This window comes from Oncorhynchus mykiss, chromosome 12 (assembly GCF_013265735.2).
Source record: "Oncorhynchus mykiss isolate Arlee chromosome 12, USDA_OmykA_1.1, whole genome shotgun sequence".
Lineage (NCBI taxonomy): Eukaryota > Metazoa > Chordata > Actinopteri > Salmoniformes > Salmonidae > Oncorhynchus > Oncorhynchus mykiss.
In genome coordinates this window covers 91,562,518-91,579,567 of record NC_048576.1, presented here as the reverse complement: position 1 = coordinate 91,579,567, position 17,050 = coordinate 91,562,518, and the positions used below count along the sequence as shown (strand labels likewise).

Below are 17,050 nucleotides of genomic sequence, written 5' to 3'. Positions count from 1 at the left end.
CACATACACATGGTTAGCAGATGTTAATGCGAGTGTAGCGAAAGGCTTGTGCTTCTAGTTCCGACAATGCAGTAATAAAGTATAAAGAAGGTCCATGAGTTACTCATTGAAAGTACAAATTCTGGGTCCATATTTACTGTATATAGAGTACTGTAGGAGTGATGATCTAGGATTGGATCATCCTTGTCCGTGTAATCTTATTCATTGGTCCAAATTAAATTAAATGTAAAATAATATATAATTGAATTAATTTAAGATCAATTAAATTACTTAGTGTTCACCGACCTACCAGGTGACGTGCTCGTCAACGTGATCCTGGGCATCATTTTGAGAGTACTATTATACTTTGTTATTATTATTATTGTATTGTTATTATTATAAGGTGTGCTTTCGGAAAGAAAGAACATATTTAGAAATCAAATGTACTTCCTATTATTCTCTTTCCGATGCCACCTGTAGCGCCAAAACCCAACACCAACGTCCCTTCTGATGGCTTATAAGGTTGATTTGCTGCTGGAAATGGGCTGGCTAGCGGTTCCCAAACTAGCGTTCGCAACACCGTGTGGGATCGCCTGATATCAAAATGGGATCACTGGAGAATTTCCAAAATCCTGAGGGAAAAAAATGTATAGACAGAAAAATACATATATTTTAACATTGTTTTTGTATCTCAAAATCATTGAAATGTGGTTAACCTTAAAAATCTAAATTCAAATCATTCATATCTAAAAGATTACATTCAACCAGGGAGCGCCCTTAGATCATGGGAAAATGCACTTGAATCATTACCACGGTGAATGGCTAGGCCTGCAACACTATGAAACCACACACTATTGCAGAGACTTAGATATTACAGGACGCAATTGATATGGTGAAACAATGTGTGGGGAGGCAGAGGCACAGAAACTCACATCAATACCTTTGTCAGATATCACTGTTCCATTAAGAATTAATGCTATTGCTAGCAGTCAAGAGGAACCTGACTGAAACACTCAACCTACCCAGCTTATGTGCTCCAAAGGGTTAGCTGAGAGGGCCGAGATGCCCATGAATTTACTTTTGTTTGCTATACATGTCGGTGAAATATTGAGATATTGAGATATTCTTTCACAATTCCAGACCATGAAAGGCACAGGGCATGTTCAGTGTGCTGCGTGGCTATATTGACAAAAACAGATTCCATGGGATCGAATGGTGGGCTTTTGCACAGAAGGGGCTCCATCTATGGGGGGACGGCAGGCAAGTCTCTGCACTCTAGTTATGAATGTGTCTCCCTCTGCCATATGGACACATTGTATGATACACCCAGAACAGCTGGCGGTAAAAGAGCTGAGCACAGAACTCGTAGACATAATGCAGCAGGTAACTTCGATTGTAAACTACATCAAACCACATCCACTGCACCGCCTGTTGCAAAACTATGTGGAGGTATGAGATCCGAGCATGACAATGTTCTATTTCACACCGAGGCTTGGTGGTTATCGAAGGGAAATGTTGGAAAGATTTTTCGCATTGAGTGAGGAACTGTTGTCATTCACAATGGGTGTAAAAAAACAGACTTTGACTACTGTGTAATGAAAATAAAATGTAACATACATATCTGGGAAACTGAACGAACTGAATGCAAGCATGCAGGGGAAATACATGACACCATAGACACTGTATATTTGATAAGCAATGACTTGAAAAACTACAAACCTCAGATTTCCCACTTTCTGGTTGGATTTTTTTCTCAGGCTTTTGCCTGCCATATGAGTTCTGTTATACTCACAGACATCATCAAACAGTTTTAGAAACTTCAGAGTGTTTTTCTATCCAATACTACTAAGTCTACTAATTATATGTATATTCTAGCTTTTGGGCCTGAGTAGCAGGCAGTTTACTCTGGGCACCTTATTATCCAAGCTACTCAATACTGCCCCTTAGTCCCAAAGCAGTTAAACAATTTAAAGGCAATGCTACCAAATACTAATTGAGTGTATGTACACTTCTGACCCACTGGGAATGTGATGAAAGAAATAGAAGCTGAAATAAAACATTATCTCTACTATTATTCTGACATTTCACATTCTTGAAATAAAGTGGTGATCCTTTCTGACCTAAGACAGGGAATTTTTATTTGGATTAAATGTCAGAAATTGTGAAAAACTGTTTTTAAATGTATTTGTTTCAAGTTATATCAACATGACATAGATTTTTCATTTTAATACATTGATAAGACATTTGTTTAATATGTTCTTGCACTATTATCTCTTTGTTACAGAGAGTTGTCTATTTCAACACACATCTCTTTGGCTTTCAAAAGTCTGGCTTGTGATTTCCCCAGTAACCCAGGCAGATCACAAGGCTGATTTGACTCTTCAACCTCAGGAGGCTGAAGAGATTTGGCTTGGCACCTAAAACCCTCACAAACTTTTACAGATGCACAATTGAGAGCACGCTGTCGGGATGTTTCACCGCATGCAACGGCAACTGCACCGCTCGGAACCGGTCTGTTCAACGCATCACTGGGGACAAACTACCTGCCCTCCAGGACACCTACAGCACCCGATGTCACAGGAAGGCCAAAAAGATAATCAAGGACAACAACCACCAAAGCCACAGCTTGTTCAACCAGCTATCATTCAGAAGGCAAGATCAGTACAGGTGGTACTCGGTCCCAGCTGACTGAAAAACAACTTTTATCTCAAGGCCATCATACTGTTAAATAGCCATCATTAGGCGGTTTCCACCCTCTTACGTAACCCTGCACCTTAGAGGCTGCTGCCCTATACACATAGACTTGAAACCACTGGCCACTTTAATAATGGAACACTTATCACTTTAATAATGTTTACATATTTTTTGCTTTGCTCATCTCATATGTATATACCTTATTCTATTCTACTGTATTTTAGTGTATGCTGCTCCAACATCGCTAATCCTAATATTTATATAAAGATGTGTATGTGACCGATAAAGTTTGATTTGATTTGTCTGTCTTCTATCTCCTGACCTCCTTAGCGTCATTCAGAGTCATAAAGAAAGGTGGGGGGAACAGATTAACTATTGTCCCAGGTGGCCTTTATGGCCCCACAACATCATGGAGCTGACATTCCAGAACTTGCAACCAACTCATGGACAGGAATGGTGACGCTGGTCTCCAATACCGGAAGATCTTCCCCAGTCTTTATTATTTTTGTTGGTCCTAGAGTCACGAAATGTTCAGATAACATTGAGGAGAGTTACTGATGTCAGTACATGGAAAGAAAAGAGAATTGACAAAAATTTAGATTTCATCAGACAGTAACTTTTTGCTACAATTCATATTTTATAAACTATAGAGCTTGTTAATTTCAATTGAGGAATGCAAACTTCAACATTCTAAACTGAAATAACTGCGAAAGAACTTTCAGAATGTTCAACCTATGTCTGTCTGTCTGTCTGTCTGCCTGTGAGGTCCCCGTTAGTATGACTAGGGTCAAACATGGTGCAAAGTACATCACCAGGTTATGCTGAATCACAGGTGAGAGTACATGTGGATATTAACTGTACACACGTGTTGAACCTATACTGTACTGTTCATACTTTTGATATCTACAGTATATTTTCATTATTTAGTCAACCAAGCGTAGCCTGGTCCCAGATCTGTTTGTTTGTAATGATTACGATTCCGATTTTGATTCAGTGTTTAATAGTCACATGTAAAGGGTTTCAGGTGTTATTGCAAGGTACAGTGAAAATCTTGGGCTCTGAGCTTCAACATGCAGGACTAAGTGAAATAAAATAATGAAAATGGTAATTAAACCTCAACAATATGAATAGAAATTGTACTATATACGTTATAACTGTAGCAGTGATGAATAAATAAATGTCCATTGGGGTGGAGGCAGAGTAAAGACTGTTGAGGGGTTGTGGGGGTATGACCATAGGGGGAGCAGCATGACCATTGAGGGGGTGTGGGGACCAAGTGAAATTAAAAACAAAAAAATATATGATTAAAAAAAGTAACAATATACTGTACATATTAACAACTGCAACAGTGATGCTCTACAGACCTGACCACTAGAACTTCCCTCTTGAGTCTTTATTTGAGTCATGGTCGGATTTGCCAAAAGGAGGACGGGAGAGGGCCTTATATTCGTGTCGAAAGGTTGGTAGCAGTGGTCAAGAGTAGAATTTCTGCGAGTTTCACTGCCTGGTATGGCAACTGCACCGCCTGAGGATGGTGTGGTCTGCCCAATGCATCACCGGGGGCAAACTACCTGCCCTCCAGGACACCTACAGCACCCAATGTCACAGGAAGGCCAAAAAGATCATCAAGGACAAAAACCTATTCACCCTGCTATCATCCAGAAGGCAAGGTCAGTTTAACATTTTTTTTATTTATTTTATTTAACCTTTATTTAACCAGGTAAGCTAGTTGATAACAAGTTCTCATTTACAACTGCTACCTGGCCAAGATAAAGCATAGCAGTGTGAACAGACAACAACACAGAGTTACACATGGAGTAAACAATAAACAAGTCAATAACACAGTAGAAAGAAAAAAAAATAGTCTATATACATTGTGTGCAAAAGGCATGAGGAGGTAGGCGAATAATTACAATTTAGCAGATTAACACTGGAGTGATAAATGATCAGATGGTCATGTGCTGGTAGAGACACAGGTTTGCAAAAGAGCAGATAAATAAATAAAAACAGTATGGGGATGAGGTAGGTAAATTGGGTGGGATATTTACAGATGGACTGTGTACAGCTGCAGCGATCGGTTAGCTGCTCAGATAGCAGATGTTTAAAGTTGGTGAGGGAGATAAAAGTCTCCAACTTCAGCGATTTTTGCAATTCGTTCCAGTCACAGGCAGCAAAGAACTGGAAGGAAAGGCGGCCAAATGAGGTGTTGGCTTTAGGGATGATCAGTGAGATACACCTGCTGGAGCGCGTGCTACGGGTGGGTGTTGCCATCGTGACCAGTGAACTGAGATAAGGCGGAGCTTTACCTAGCATGGACTTGTAGATGACCTGGAGCCAGTGGGTCTGGCGACGAATATGTAGCGAGGGCCAGCCGACTAGAGCATACAGGTCGCAGTGGTGGGTGGTATGAGGTGCTTTAGTAACAAAACGGATGGCACTGTGATAAACTGCATCCAGTTTGCTGAGTAGAGTATTGGAAGCTATTTTGTAGATGACATCGCCGAAGTCGAGGATCGGTAGGATAGTCAGTTTTACTAGGGTAAGTTTGGCGGCGTGAGTGACGGAGGCTTTGTTGCGGAATAGAAAGCCGACTCTAGATTTGATTGTCGATTGGAGATGTTTGATATGAGTCTGGAAGGAGAGTTTACAGTCTAGCCAGACACCTAGGTACTTATAGATGTCCACATATTCAAGGTCGGAACCATCCAGGGTGGTGGTGCTAGTCGGGCGTGCGGGTGCAGGCAGCGAACGGTCGAAAAGCATGCATTTGGTTTTACTAGCGTTTAAGAGCAGTTGGAGGCCACGGAAGGAGTGTTGTATGGCATTGAAGCTCGTTTGGAGGTTAGATAGCACAGTGTCCAAGGAAGGGCCAGAAGTATACAGAATGGTGTAATCTGCGTAGAGGTGGATCAGGGAATCGTCCGCAGCAAGAGGAACATCATTGATATATACAGAGAAAAGAGTCGGCCCGAGAATTGAACCCTGTGGCACCCCCATAGAGACTGCCAGAGGACCGGACAACATGCCCTCCGATTTGACACACTGAACTCTGTCTGCAAAGTAGTTGGTGAACCAGGTAAGGCAGTCATTAGAAAAACCGAGGCTACTGAGTCTGCCGATAAGAATATGGTGATTGACAGAGTCGAAAGCCTTGGCCAGGTCGAGGAAGACGGCTGCACAGTACTGTCTTTTATCAATGGCGGTTATGATATCGTTTAGTACCTTGAGCGTGGCAGAGGTTCACCCGTGACAGGCTCGGAAACCAGATTGCACAGCGGAGAAGGTACGTGGGATTCTAAATGGTCGGTAATCTGTTTGTTAACTTGGCTTTGAAAGACCTTAGAAAGGCAGGGTAGAGTAGATATAGGTCTGTAGCAGTTTGGGTCTAGAGTGTCTCCCCCTTTGAAGAGGGGGATGACCACGGCAGCTTTCCAATCTTTGGGAATCTCAGGCGATACGAATGAGCGGTTGAACAGGCTAGTAATAGGAGTTGCAACAATTTCGGCAGATAATTTTAGAAAGAGAGGGTCCAGATTGTCTAGCCTGGCTAATTTGTAGGGGTCCAGATCACCTATCTGGATTTGGGTGAAGGAGAAATGGGGAGGCTTGGGCGAGTGCAGGGCTGTTGACCGGGGTAGGGGTAGCCAGGTGGAAAGCATGGCCAGCCGTAGAAAAATGCTTCTTGAAATTCTCAATTATTGTGGATTTATCAGTGGTGACAGTGTTTCCTAGCCTCAGTGCAGTGGGCAGCTGGGAAGTCTCCATGGACTTTACAGTGTCCCCGAACTTTTTTCAGTTTGTGCTAAAGGATGCAAATTTCTGCTTGAAAAAGCTAGCCCTAGCTTTCCTAACCTACTAACCTCCTGTTGGTTCCTAACTTCCCTGAAAAGTTGCATGTCACGGGGGCTATTAGATGCTAATGCAGAATGCCACAGGATGTTTTTGTGCTGGTCAAGGTCTGGAGAGAACCAAGGGCTATATCTGTTCCTGGTTCTACATTTTTTGAAAGGGGCATGCTTATTGAAGATGGTGAGAAAGGCACTTTTAAAGAATGACCAGGCATCCTCTACTGACGGGATGAGGTCAATATCCTTCCAGGATACCCGGGCCAGCTCGATTAGAAAGGCCTGCTCGCTAAAGTGTTTTAGGGAGCGTTTGACAGTGATGAGGGGTGGTCGTTTGACTGCAGACCTTTTACAGATGCAGGCAATGAGGCAGTGATTGCTGAGATCTTGGGTGAAAACAACAGAGGTGTATTTGGAGGGCAAGTTGGTTAGGATGATATCTATGAGGGTGCCTGTGTTTACGGATTTGGGTTTGTACCTGGTGGGTTCATTGTTAATTTGTGTGAGATTGAGGGCATCAAGCTTAGATTGTAGGATGGCCGGGGTGTTAAGCATGTCCCAGTTTACGTCACCTAGCAGCACGAGCTCTGAAGATAGATGGGGGGCAATCAGTTCACATATGGTGTCTAGGGCACACCTGGGGGCAGAGGGTGGTCTATTGCAAGCGGCAACGGTGAGAGACTTGTTTCTGGAAAGGTTGATTTTTAAAAATAGAAGCTTGAATTGTTTGGGTACAGACCTGGATAGTAAGACTGAACTCTGCAGGCTCTCTCTGCAGTAGATTGCAACACCGCCCCCTTTGGCAGTTCTATCTTTTTGTAATGTTAGGGATGGAAATTTCTGGGTTTTTGGTGATCTTCCTGAGCCAGGATTCGGACACGGCTAGGACATACGGGTTGGCCGAGTGTGCTAGGGCAGTGAATAAAACAAACTTAGGGAGGAGGCTTCTAATGTTAACATGCATGAAACCAAGGCTTTCACGGTTACAAAAGTCAACAAATGATAGCGCCTGGGGAATGGGAGTGGAGCTAGTCACTGCAGGGCCTGGATTAACCTTCACATCACCAGAGGAACAGAGGAGGAGTAGGATAAGGGTACGGCTAAAGGCTAAAGCAACTGGTCGTCTAGTACGTTCAGAACGGAGAGTAAAAGGAGCAGATTTCTGGGCACGGTAGAATAGATTCAAGGCATAATGTACAGACAAAGGTATGGTAGGATGTGAATACAGTGGGTGTAAACCTGTGCATAGAGTGACGATGAAATATATATTGTCTCTAGAAATATAATTTAAACTAGGTGATGTCACCACGTGTGGTAGGTGGAACTAAAGTGTTAAATAAGGCGTATTGAGCAGGGCTAGAGGCCTGCTCAATAATTACTAACCAAAACAGAAATGGACAAGGCATTTTGACATTAACGTGTGGCATGCGTAGCCGAGTAATCATAGCAGTCCAGTGATTGGCTTCAGGCAGCTAGCAGGCCAGGGCTAGCAAGCTAGCAGAAGGGCCTTGAAGGGACGTCGTGGCAGAAGAAAGTCTGTTGTGGCCCCCTCGTGCTATTTCGTCGACAGATGGATCAGCAGGGCTCCGTGTGGTAAACCAGGCCTATTGGCAAAATAGGTATAGTGGCCAAAGAATTTACAGGAGTTTCCCCTTGAAATTAGACATGTCCGTGGTAAGGACAACTTGATTGACTTTCAAGGTTGGGCAGTTCATACCTTTTGTGTTTAGCCAGTATGTATCTGTCACAGCTGGCTAGGTGTGTAGAGAGGAATCAGGCGCAGAGAGCAGAGAGGTCCAGGGGAAAGATGCACTTTAATGAGGCACCAAAATGAAATGCCCAAACACGCAGGGCGCAAAACACTGACCAACCCAAAACAACGGGTAACAAGGTCCAGAGCACTAACAACACCAACGACACAACGTGAACATCAAAATAACAAAGTGAATGAAAGAAACGAAACAGTTCTGTCAGGTGAGACACACAAAACAGAAAACAACTACCCACCAATCCTAGTGGGAAAACAGGCTGCCTAAGTATGGTTCTCAATCAGAGACAACAATCGACAGCTGCCTCTGATTGGGAACCATACCAGGCCAAACACAGAAATACCAAACCTAGAACAAAAACATACAATGCCCACCCCAACTCACGCCCTGACCAAACTAAAACAGAGACATAAAAAAAGCAACTAAGGTCAGGACGTGACAGTATCCCTGGCTCACAATTTAATTTGACTGCACGTTTCAACGTTTTGGAGATGGCTATTGTTTTGGTTGGGCTCGTTCTAAGGGGACCAGATTAGACGTTGCTTCACGTTGCTTACGTGACTTTTTTGGGGGAAAAATGAAATAAAAGAGAAAAAATATATTATATTATATATTTAAGTAAGGGTTTTGTCTTGTATTTAATTGTTGACAGCCAATAGACACCAGTTTATATTGGAGAAGGCGATGTATTTAAGATTATGTTGTGAGATGGAAGTTGTTTTCTGTTGGTGGTGAGCCAACTTGTTCAATAAAAATATAGGATATATTGTTGCCTTAAGTGGGAAGGTGTCACAGGCATTGGTTTTTCCATTCATGTTTGGAGGTTGGACGTTAGCACGTAGTGTCGTTAGTCAGTATGTGTTCTACCTGTGCTGGTTTGCCATTAGTGGGTAGGTGTTTCAACTGTGCTGGCCCAGGTGCTATTTAAGAGTGGCTGGCCCACTGTTCCAGTTGTCTTGATAGTTGGTTCTCCCTATTGATTTCCAGAAAGACAATCCTTTATCTGATTTTGTTTTGCGACAACTTTTTGGTTTGCCTCCTGTCTTTAAGTTTGTTGTGGGTTTTCATTTTGTTTGCTTCTTAGTGGGCTCTCATGGTGGGTGTCTTTTAGGTCAAGGTTGTTGTTGCGATGCAATTTTCAGTTGACAGCCCCATGAGTGTTTTTCAGAACCCCTCCTAAAACCCCACCTGTTTTGTTTTGGTTGTCATTGACTCTTTGTTAGGTCCTCTTTCTGTTTTGAGCAACATTTTTTGGTTTTCTTGTTGGGGAATGTTACACGCACCAAAAAGTTACTTTTTCCAATGCTCCTACAAAGTCACATGCAGGTGAGACGTTTGATTTCTATATAGTATCAGAAAGAGCAGATTCTGAGGTTTCCAAAACATTTACCGTTGCCAAACAACTGAAGATATGAGTTCTATTTCAAAATGTAACTTTTTCCTATGTCATGACGTTGCCCTCTTTGGGTACAGCAAGCCCCATCCCCCTCTCTCTGTCTCCCACACTCAGGCTGCTGCGACCTCAGGTTGTAAATTCCTGGAGGAGATTATCTCCTCATGGCCACAGTATAGAACCAGTGAGTTTTCATAGAGAGAACAAAGGAATTTCTTCCACCTCACAGAACTTGAGGTCCGAACAACATTTATGTTCTGGAGAAGGTATAAAAATCGGTGAAGAATCCAGCTACGAACTGGTCCGTTTGGTACAAATTTGTAAAACTCATGGGAGACGGTATGGCCACATTACCATAACGCTGTTTATATAATAGCCTCAGTTATGAGGCTTGCATCTAATTGCTGTACAGGATGAATGAGGAAAGATTAAACTATTTGTGAAATTATGGGATGCTATGTAATGATGTAATGTGAGAGAATTGTATTTCTGTGTAAAGTTTCACTTAAGTCACTGGCATGCTCCATGAACACAGCCAGGACTTGGCGTCATGAGACAGCCTTTTTCTGCTCTTCCGAATAAAACCCCCACCTTGAGAATTTCTCAACAGACCATGTTTCTTTCAATTACGAGAGGACAAAGGTTGCAGACCAGCTTACCTTGATAAGGAGAGGGCCAAGGTTTGAGACGATTGCTGAATCGTTTAACCATCCCACGTGGTTAAACTCTTAGACTATCGATACCGACAGAATAAGAACACGTCTTTGATATTAATTACTAGTCTGCAGCTAGGAATTCGGTATCATTGAACGCGATTCAAATATCTGAAAGTTATATTAGGAAAATTATAACTTTTTTATCTGAATAGTTTCCTTGGTGCCCCGACATCCTAGTTAATTACAGTTACATGATTAATCAGTTTAATTGCATAATAATAATTACAGAGAGTTATTTGATAAATCAGTCTTCAGTTTAATGATGCCAAAGACACGACACCTAGAGTAACTGCTGTTCATTTTGTGCTCTACCAGCTCTACACATGAGCAGGCGTGAGAGGTAACAAATCGTTTACAGTAACATACTAATGAAAATGTTATTGTGTTCCTTGAAATAAAAATGTTTTTGTATTCTGTTAACCAACACCTTCATAAACACAACCAAAGTACTTTTCCATAGCATGTATTAAATGTATGTGTTAGAATGTTGCAGTCAAAATGGCTAGTAAGGGTGGTAGCGAGGCCCAGCAGTTTAGGTGTAAAAAAAATATAAATTTTATTTAAACAATTTCTAGAAACATGTTTGCATCAGAACCTAAGTAATCTTGCTAGCTTTTGCTGCTAGTTACTTTGTTATCTTGTTATAAATGGCATAAATACACCACAGAAATTCACTTACTAGATGCTGTATTTCTAGATACAAAATACAGATAAATATAAATGTTAACAAATTATTATTATATTAACACTAATAAATGTATTGGTCAGAAACTACATACATTATATGGCTTAGAAGGAAGTACAGAAACGTTTAATATTAAGCATGGAACACATGTTTATTTATCTTTTGACATGCCAGATACATCTCAACATATTTTTAGAGTGCAGGACAAACACAGCATTCCTTAGTCTAAACACTAATAATTTCCTGTATGCAAATTACTTCTATATTTTGTGCATAGTTAACACATACAGTATTTCCATAATGATAAAGTGAAGATTTGTCTATACTGAACTTGTATTACATGTTAAAATGGGTTGAATCCTGTGGATAGGAGACACTGGCATAACAAGAACATTACTAATAATAAGAGCTGAATATAACAATAACTCACATTCCAGTTTCCTGTTTTTGAAGTGTCTGTATTGTATTGACTATGCATCTAGTCTCTTGATGTATTTCTGTAATGCATTGCTGTAATGTATAGCTCAATTTGCAAAACGTTTTGCATCGTGTGTTTTTAATTCCTCAAAAAGTCCAGTTTGATTGATTGAGTTTGTTTTGATTCTATGTCAGTAGCCGTGGCTTGCATTTCTGTGAAACCAAACTTGATTTCTAACCTGATGCTGCGGTCCAGACCCTTTGTGGTGTCAGGACTTTGAACAGTGAAAGATCCAATCTGATCCATTCCCCACTCATCAACATATTTGGCATTCAGTCTCTCTGTGCTGAAAAAACTGAAAGATATTTCCGTCTGATCACTTGATACGGGATTGAAGATGTGTTCCCTGACTTCATCACAACCCACTGACTCACCCTTCTCCACCAGTTTATGGAAAACATCACAGCAGTACTCAGTTCCCTCATTAGTTGTGAATTTCTTCTCAGGTTTGTGCTTTGACTCATCAAACCTCTGATATACAGTGATTCCATAAGTCAGGGCACTGACTCGTGACGACACTACCTTGGGGTTTTTCCCAAACAGAACAGCCCCCTTGATAATGACCTCCTGGGGATCAGTTGGAAAGAGCACTTTGCATTGACCACTAAACTGCTGTTTAATGTGACTCCGCAGTGTGTTACATGAGGCATAACCTCCCACTAAGAGAATGAAGTCAATGCTGAGGCCTTCAGGATTGTCCTTACTTTTACTTTTCAAGATTTGTCTGATGCTCTCAGTAATCCCTTTAAAACTATCATCAAAGAAGGACCGCATTCTTTCTTTTGTGATTTTGATTGACCCCTCCTCCCAGGAAGCTCCCTGACTTGTCTTGAAGAAGTCTGACATTTCTGAGTGGTATTTCTTTGCTAATTCTCCCAAGTTGTAAGGGCAGGATATGTCTATGTCATCATCTGTACCCTTAAGTAGAGAAAAGCCATACATCATCTTTTGCAGCTCAGGGGCATAACATTTCTCATAGTCATCCCATAGTTCATCAGAGAATATTTCTCTTAGGAACATTTTCAAATTCTTGTCAACAGTCCCCCCTCCCATGTCATTTCCAGAGGCCTTGTGCAGCTCCTTCAGTGTTCCACCTTGTAGCACCTCATGCACTGTTATGTCAATAGTTCCACCTGAAAAAGCACAATATCAGACCTGTTAAATATACTACAAGCCATATTTTCTTCCTGCAATGCAGCTCTTTTTGTAAATTATACCAAAATGATAATTTGAAATACAGCTTATAACTATTTATACACTGCAAACTGACAACTAAGCCCAGACTGACAAGTAGCCAACATTTCAAAGACACAGGAGAGGAGTGTTTCTTTGGTTATAAATGTAAACCATGAGGTGGTCTTTGATCATTGGAATAAATACTATACAATAAAAATAAGTTGATGCTGTATAGTAAACAATGCCGAAAAAAAACTGACTGCCTTAATTACTTCTGGAAGTTATTTGTGCACATATGCTTTTTCTGAATTTGAGTATCCAGCATCAACTTATTTTGTTCTATAGTCTACAATTTATTTGATAATAACACAATCATTTCATACCTTCGTTACATTGAGCCATGATCATATGACATTTATTTGTGGGAATAATTGGGAACAGAATTCCCAAAGTCAAGTTATTTTGAAGTAAATTCCTGGCATTGTTTGTGTTTTTATTCCTTAATTAACAATGAATATTCTAAAAACAGACGAGTTTGCAGAGCCAAATAAAATCAGCAGATTTGGATTTGGTCTGAAGGCCACCTATTGCCTTTCCCTGCTCTATGGCTGCTGGGCTGATGACCTACTGAGGCTGACAGTCTATTTGGGATTGGAATGACCATGCATATAGTAAACACTTGTTTGAAATAGATAAATAAATTGTGAATTGTTTGAGATGCTCTTATCACCATACCGCCACAGTCCACAACCATGTACTTGGTTCCAGGGGTTTTCTCCAATGTGTCTTCGTTAATCTCTTCTGCTATAAAACCATCGGATGGAAGCTTCTTACACCAGACTGATGCTGCCTCTGGTTCCAAAGCCAGTATTAAGCTGTCTGAGTTTAGATCTGTCACAAGACCAGCCTGGAAATGAGTTAAAACACAATTATATGTAGTTATTGGAAGGAACAACTGTATTGTGATTGGTAAAGCTGACAAATGTACTGAACTCAATAAAATCATACTTCCAAATGATGGCTAAATGTTTACATGTAAAATAAGACAATCACAACACATACATGTCCCATAGCTCACCGCTGTTGCTGCCTCTCTCATGAACTGCTTGGCTGCAGCATCCCATATGGCTGGAACAGTCAGGACCCAGGTAACATCTGAGGCAATGAACTGCCTGCCACTTGTGTGATCACCAATCGTTTTCAGTGCATGGTCCTTCAGATACCGCAGGGTTTCTGCGATTATCTTCAAAGCACTCATCGATTTCCCATTGTGTGCTTTAATCATCAAGTTCTTATTGATTGTCTGAAAAAGAGTATACAACATAAATCCAAAATAACATATTGAAACAAGTGACACCTTTTACATTACTTTTTACAGCAGGTCGGGTATTGTAATGATGTGCACCACCACATCCAAGTACATTTTGTCCCATGCGAATCTGCCATTTCAGTCATTTTTAAACGGCAGGAGAGTAAAGCCCTGTTCGGATGGAACTAGTATTACTAGAGATGTTGGTTATGCCATTATTATTCCAGCATGTGCTCCAGACAATTTGTACGGGTTTAGTGTGAAACTGCCCCTTAATTATTATAATTGTTTTTATTCAATTGACTCATGGACGTTTTTATTCTAGGCTTGAAGATATTTAAACATAATGTCAAGACGATAATAGGCTACACTGATTACTCTTATTTGGCTACCAAATGTATAGGTGTACCATGATATTTAAATTGAGGAAGTATAATTATTTTAGCGATTTGTCCATCCTAATATACTGTAAGTGCCAGCAATCCTGCTGATTTAAGCTGCTGGACATTAGTTACACCTGAGAAGCATTTATGGATGAGAAAGTGAACGTGCCATTTCCAAAAAGTTTGGCTCAGTGGGGGAATCTGGGATTCCCTTCTTTAAATATATTGGCTACTACACCAACAGCCAGGGTTTCATTAAATAAGCCTATAGGAACAATTATTTTGTATTGCACATTTATGACATTCATTTCATTCATTTCATTAGCCGAACTCCCACAGTAAAACAAAATGCATCCGTTTAAATAAACTAATCCCATTGAATAGGGTTTAACATTTAACACCAGAAAAAAAGGGTTTTCGGGTAACTCCACCGTCCTCTGATAATACTATTTCCGTGCATATATACTGGCATCCGTATGTTTTGCGCGACATTAGAGTTGACTCTTAAAACAAAGTGCAGCACATGTATTCAACCCTGACTGTAAGAAATAGATCGCAAAGCAGAGCGTCCTCGATTCCCTACTGAGCTACACTTTTTGGAAATGGCAAGTTCACTTTCTCATCTGTCATCTGTTTAGCTCACATCAACAGGATTGGGGGATTTCCATTAGGATGGGACAGACGTCTACTGTGGATCGCTAAAATAATGAGTATGGATTACCTGTATAGATTATGATCGTCTAGCCATGATGTTAAAATATTTTCACGCCTAGAATAAAAATGTACAGGCTTCCGTCATAATAATTACAAAAACGTATCCCCTATGAATCACCCTCAGGAATAACGCACATGCTGGGGTACTAATTACATAACCGATGCCTTTAGTAGGCCCCTCTACTAGTACCAAGTCACATTTTGTATTAATACAATGGCAGTTCAATCATTAGGTTGTTTGTCATTTCATTAGTAAGTAACCTACTAAGTACTTACTTTGCTATAAAGTTCCATTTTTGAGTTTTCAAAAAGATAATGTTTCTGTGCGTCAGCTCCATGCATTTTTGTGTACGCCATTTTAGCGTCAAAGCCAAACATTTTAAATTCTTCATGTTCATCAAACAAAATGCAGGTGGGAGTCTTTGGGGAGTTGAATCCATGTTCCTGTCCCCACTTCGGAACCCTGGGTCTTGGTTCGGAATTTCCAGATGACACACAGAAGGCATAGCCACTGTATGCTGTGCCAAAGTCAATGGCGATAAGAAACCATCCACCCATTTTAGAACCAAGCCTTATGTTTTAACAATGACTTATTTCCAGCTTCTCTAAACCTTAGTTTGACAAGCGGTTGAATTTATAGCTAAAAGTTTGGCTTTCACTTTCAACACTTGAGAAGCCCAACCCTTGTGTGAAGGGGTATATTAGCAGGAACACAACAGTATCACTACTAAACACAGCAAAGGTGGACAGTGAAAACGTGCCAAACATGAGCTATCAGCACTGTCCATGTTTGGAATCGACAAAAAAGGACTTGGAGGGAATTAAAAATCAGTTTGAGACCTTGATTGCCAACATGTAAGTAGTATCTCCATCTACCCGCAGTTTTTTTTTCTCAATACATTTATTTACATTCAAGTAGTAAATGTCAAAACATTTGAATTGCTTTTTTACTAATTTCACATGTCTGTGGTCTATTTTCAAAACTCTTCACACAAAACAAACATTGCTGACATTCAAGTAAAACGACTACTAACGACTACAATTTGCAGCGTTGTATGTGTCCATTTTAATGAGCCAACCTGAACACTATTCAAATACAAAATATCAAAGTGAAACAAACGAAACGGTCCCGTGTGGTAACAAACACGAACATGGAAAATAATCACCCACAACTCAAAAGTGAAACCAGGCTACCTACATATGGTTCTCAATCAGGGACAACGATAAACAGCTGCCTCTGATTCAGAACCATACCAGGCCAAACACAGAAATCCCAAAACATAGAAAAAGGAACATAGACAACCCACCCAACTCAGTGCACACAGATGGAAGATGGTGGCGGGGAAATTCAGCTAGCTAGAAATATTGTATGCTGATTTCACAAACAGGATCCAGTTGCAGAGGGAGGTGTTTAGTCCCAGGGTCCTTAGCTTAGTGATGAGCTTTGTGGGCACTATGCTGTTCAACACTGATGGTGTTGATGTGAGCCATGACCAGCCTTTCAAAGCACTACATGACTTCCAACGTGAGTGCTTAGGGCGATAGTAATTTAGGTAGGTTACCTTCACTTTCTTGGGCACAGGGACAATGGTGGTCTGCTTGAAACATGTAGGTATTACAGACTCGGTCAGGGAGAGGTTGAAAATGTCTGAAAAGGTCAACATTCACTTGCCAGTTGGTCTGTGCATGCTCTGAGAACATGTCCTGGTAATCCGTATGGCCCTGCGGCCTTGTGAATGTTGACCTGTTTATAGGTCCTGCTCACATCGGCTACAGAGAGCGTGATCACACAGTCGTCTGAAACAGCTGGTGCTCTCATGCATGCTTCGGTGTTGCTTGCCTCGACGCGAGCATTCAAATTGCCATCAATAAAATGCAATTGTGTTCATTGTCCGTAGGTTATGCCTGT

At 40.9% G+C, this 17,050-nt stretch overlaps 2 protein-coding genes across 4 annotated transcripts in view; one reads left to right on the top strand and one right to left on the bottom strand.

The window, feature by feature from the left end:
- Positions 1 to 11,214: 11,214 nt before the first annotated feature.
- Positions 11,215 to 16,564, bottom strand: LOC110487038 (heat shock 70 kDa protein 12A). Of its 2 annotated transcripts, none has more exons than XM_021558937.2 (4): positions 16,449 to 16,564; positions 13,814 to 14,038; positions 13,471 to 13,642; positions 11,215 to 12,692 (listed from the first exon to the last, which is right to left on the bottom strand). In XM_021558937.2, exons 2-4 carry the CDS (start codon positions 14,018 to 14,020, stop codon positions 11,638 to 11,640), a joined length of 1,434 nt encoding a protein of 477 aa, XP_021414612.2. In that variant the 5' UTR covers positions 14,021 to 14,038; positions 16,449 to 16,564; the 3' UTR covers positions 11,215 to 11,637. The 2 variants fall into 2 exon arrangements, with proteins under 2 accessions (XP_021414612.2, XP_021414611.2); XM_021558936.2 differs by lacking the exon at positions 16,449 to 16,564 and adding an exon at positions 15,418 to 15,812.
- si:dkey-61p9.7 (uncharacterized protein LOC559161 homolog) overlaps positions 15,802 to 17,050 on the top strand; it is a 25,011-nt gene continuing 23,762 nt past the window's right edge. For both annotated transcript variants that reach the window (XM_021558948.2, XM_036939160.1), the window contains exon 1: positions 15,802 to 15,996. In XM_021558948.2, coding sequence (XP_021414623.2) covers positions 15,908 to 15,996 — 89 coding nt within the window. In that variant the 5' untranslated portion in view covers positions 15,802 to 15,907. The remainder of the gene's footprint in view (positions 15,997 to 17,050) is intronic.

Coding starts and splice junctions, on each gene's coding strand:
- LOC110487038 (XM_021558936.2), bottom strand. CDS start 15,699: ATGGGTGGATGGTTTCTTATCGCCATTGACTTTGGCACAGCATACAGT. Junction 14,039..15,417: donor AAATGGAACTTTATAGCAAA/GTAAGTACTTAG, acceptor ACTCTTTTTCAG/ACAATCAATAAGAACTTGAT. Junction 13,643..13,813: donor TGAGAGAGGCAGCAACAGCG/GTGAGCTATGGG, acceptor ACTCATTTCCAG/GCTGGTCTTGTGACAGATCT.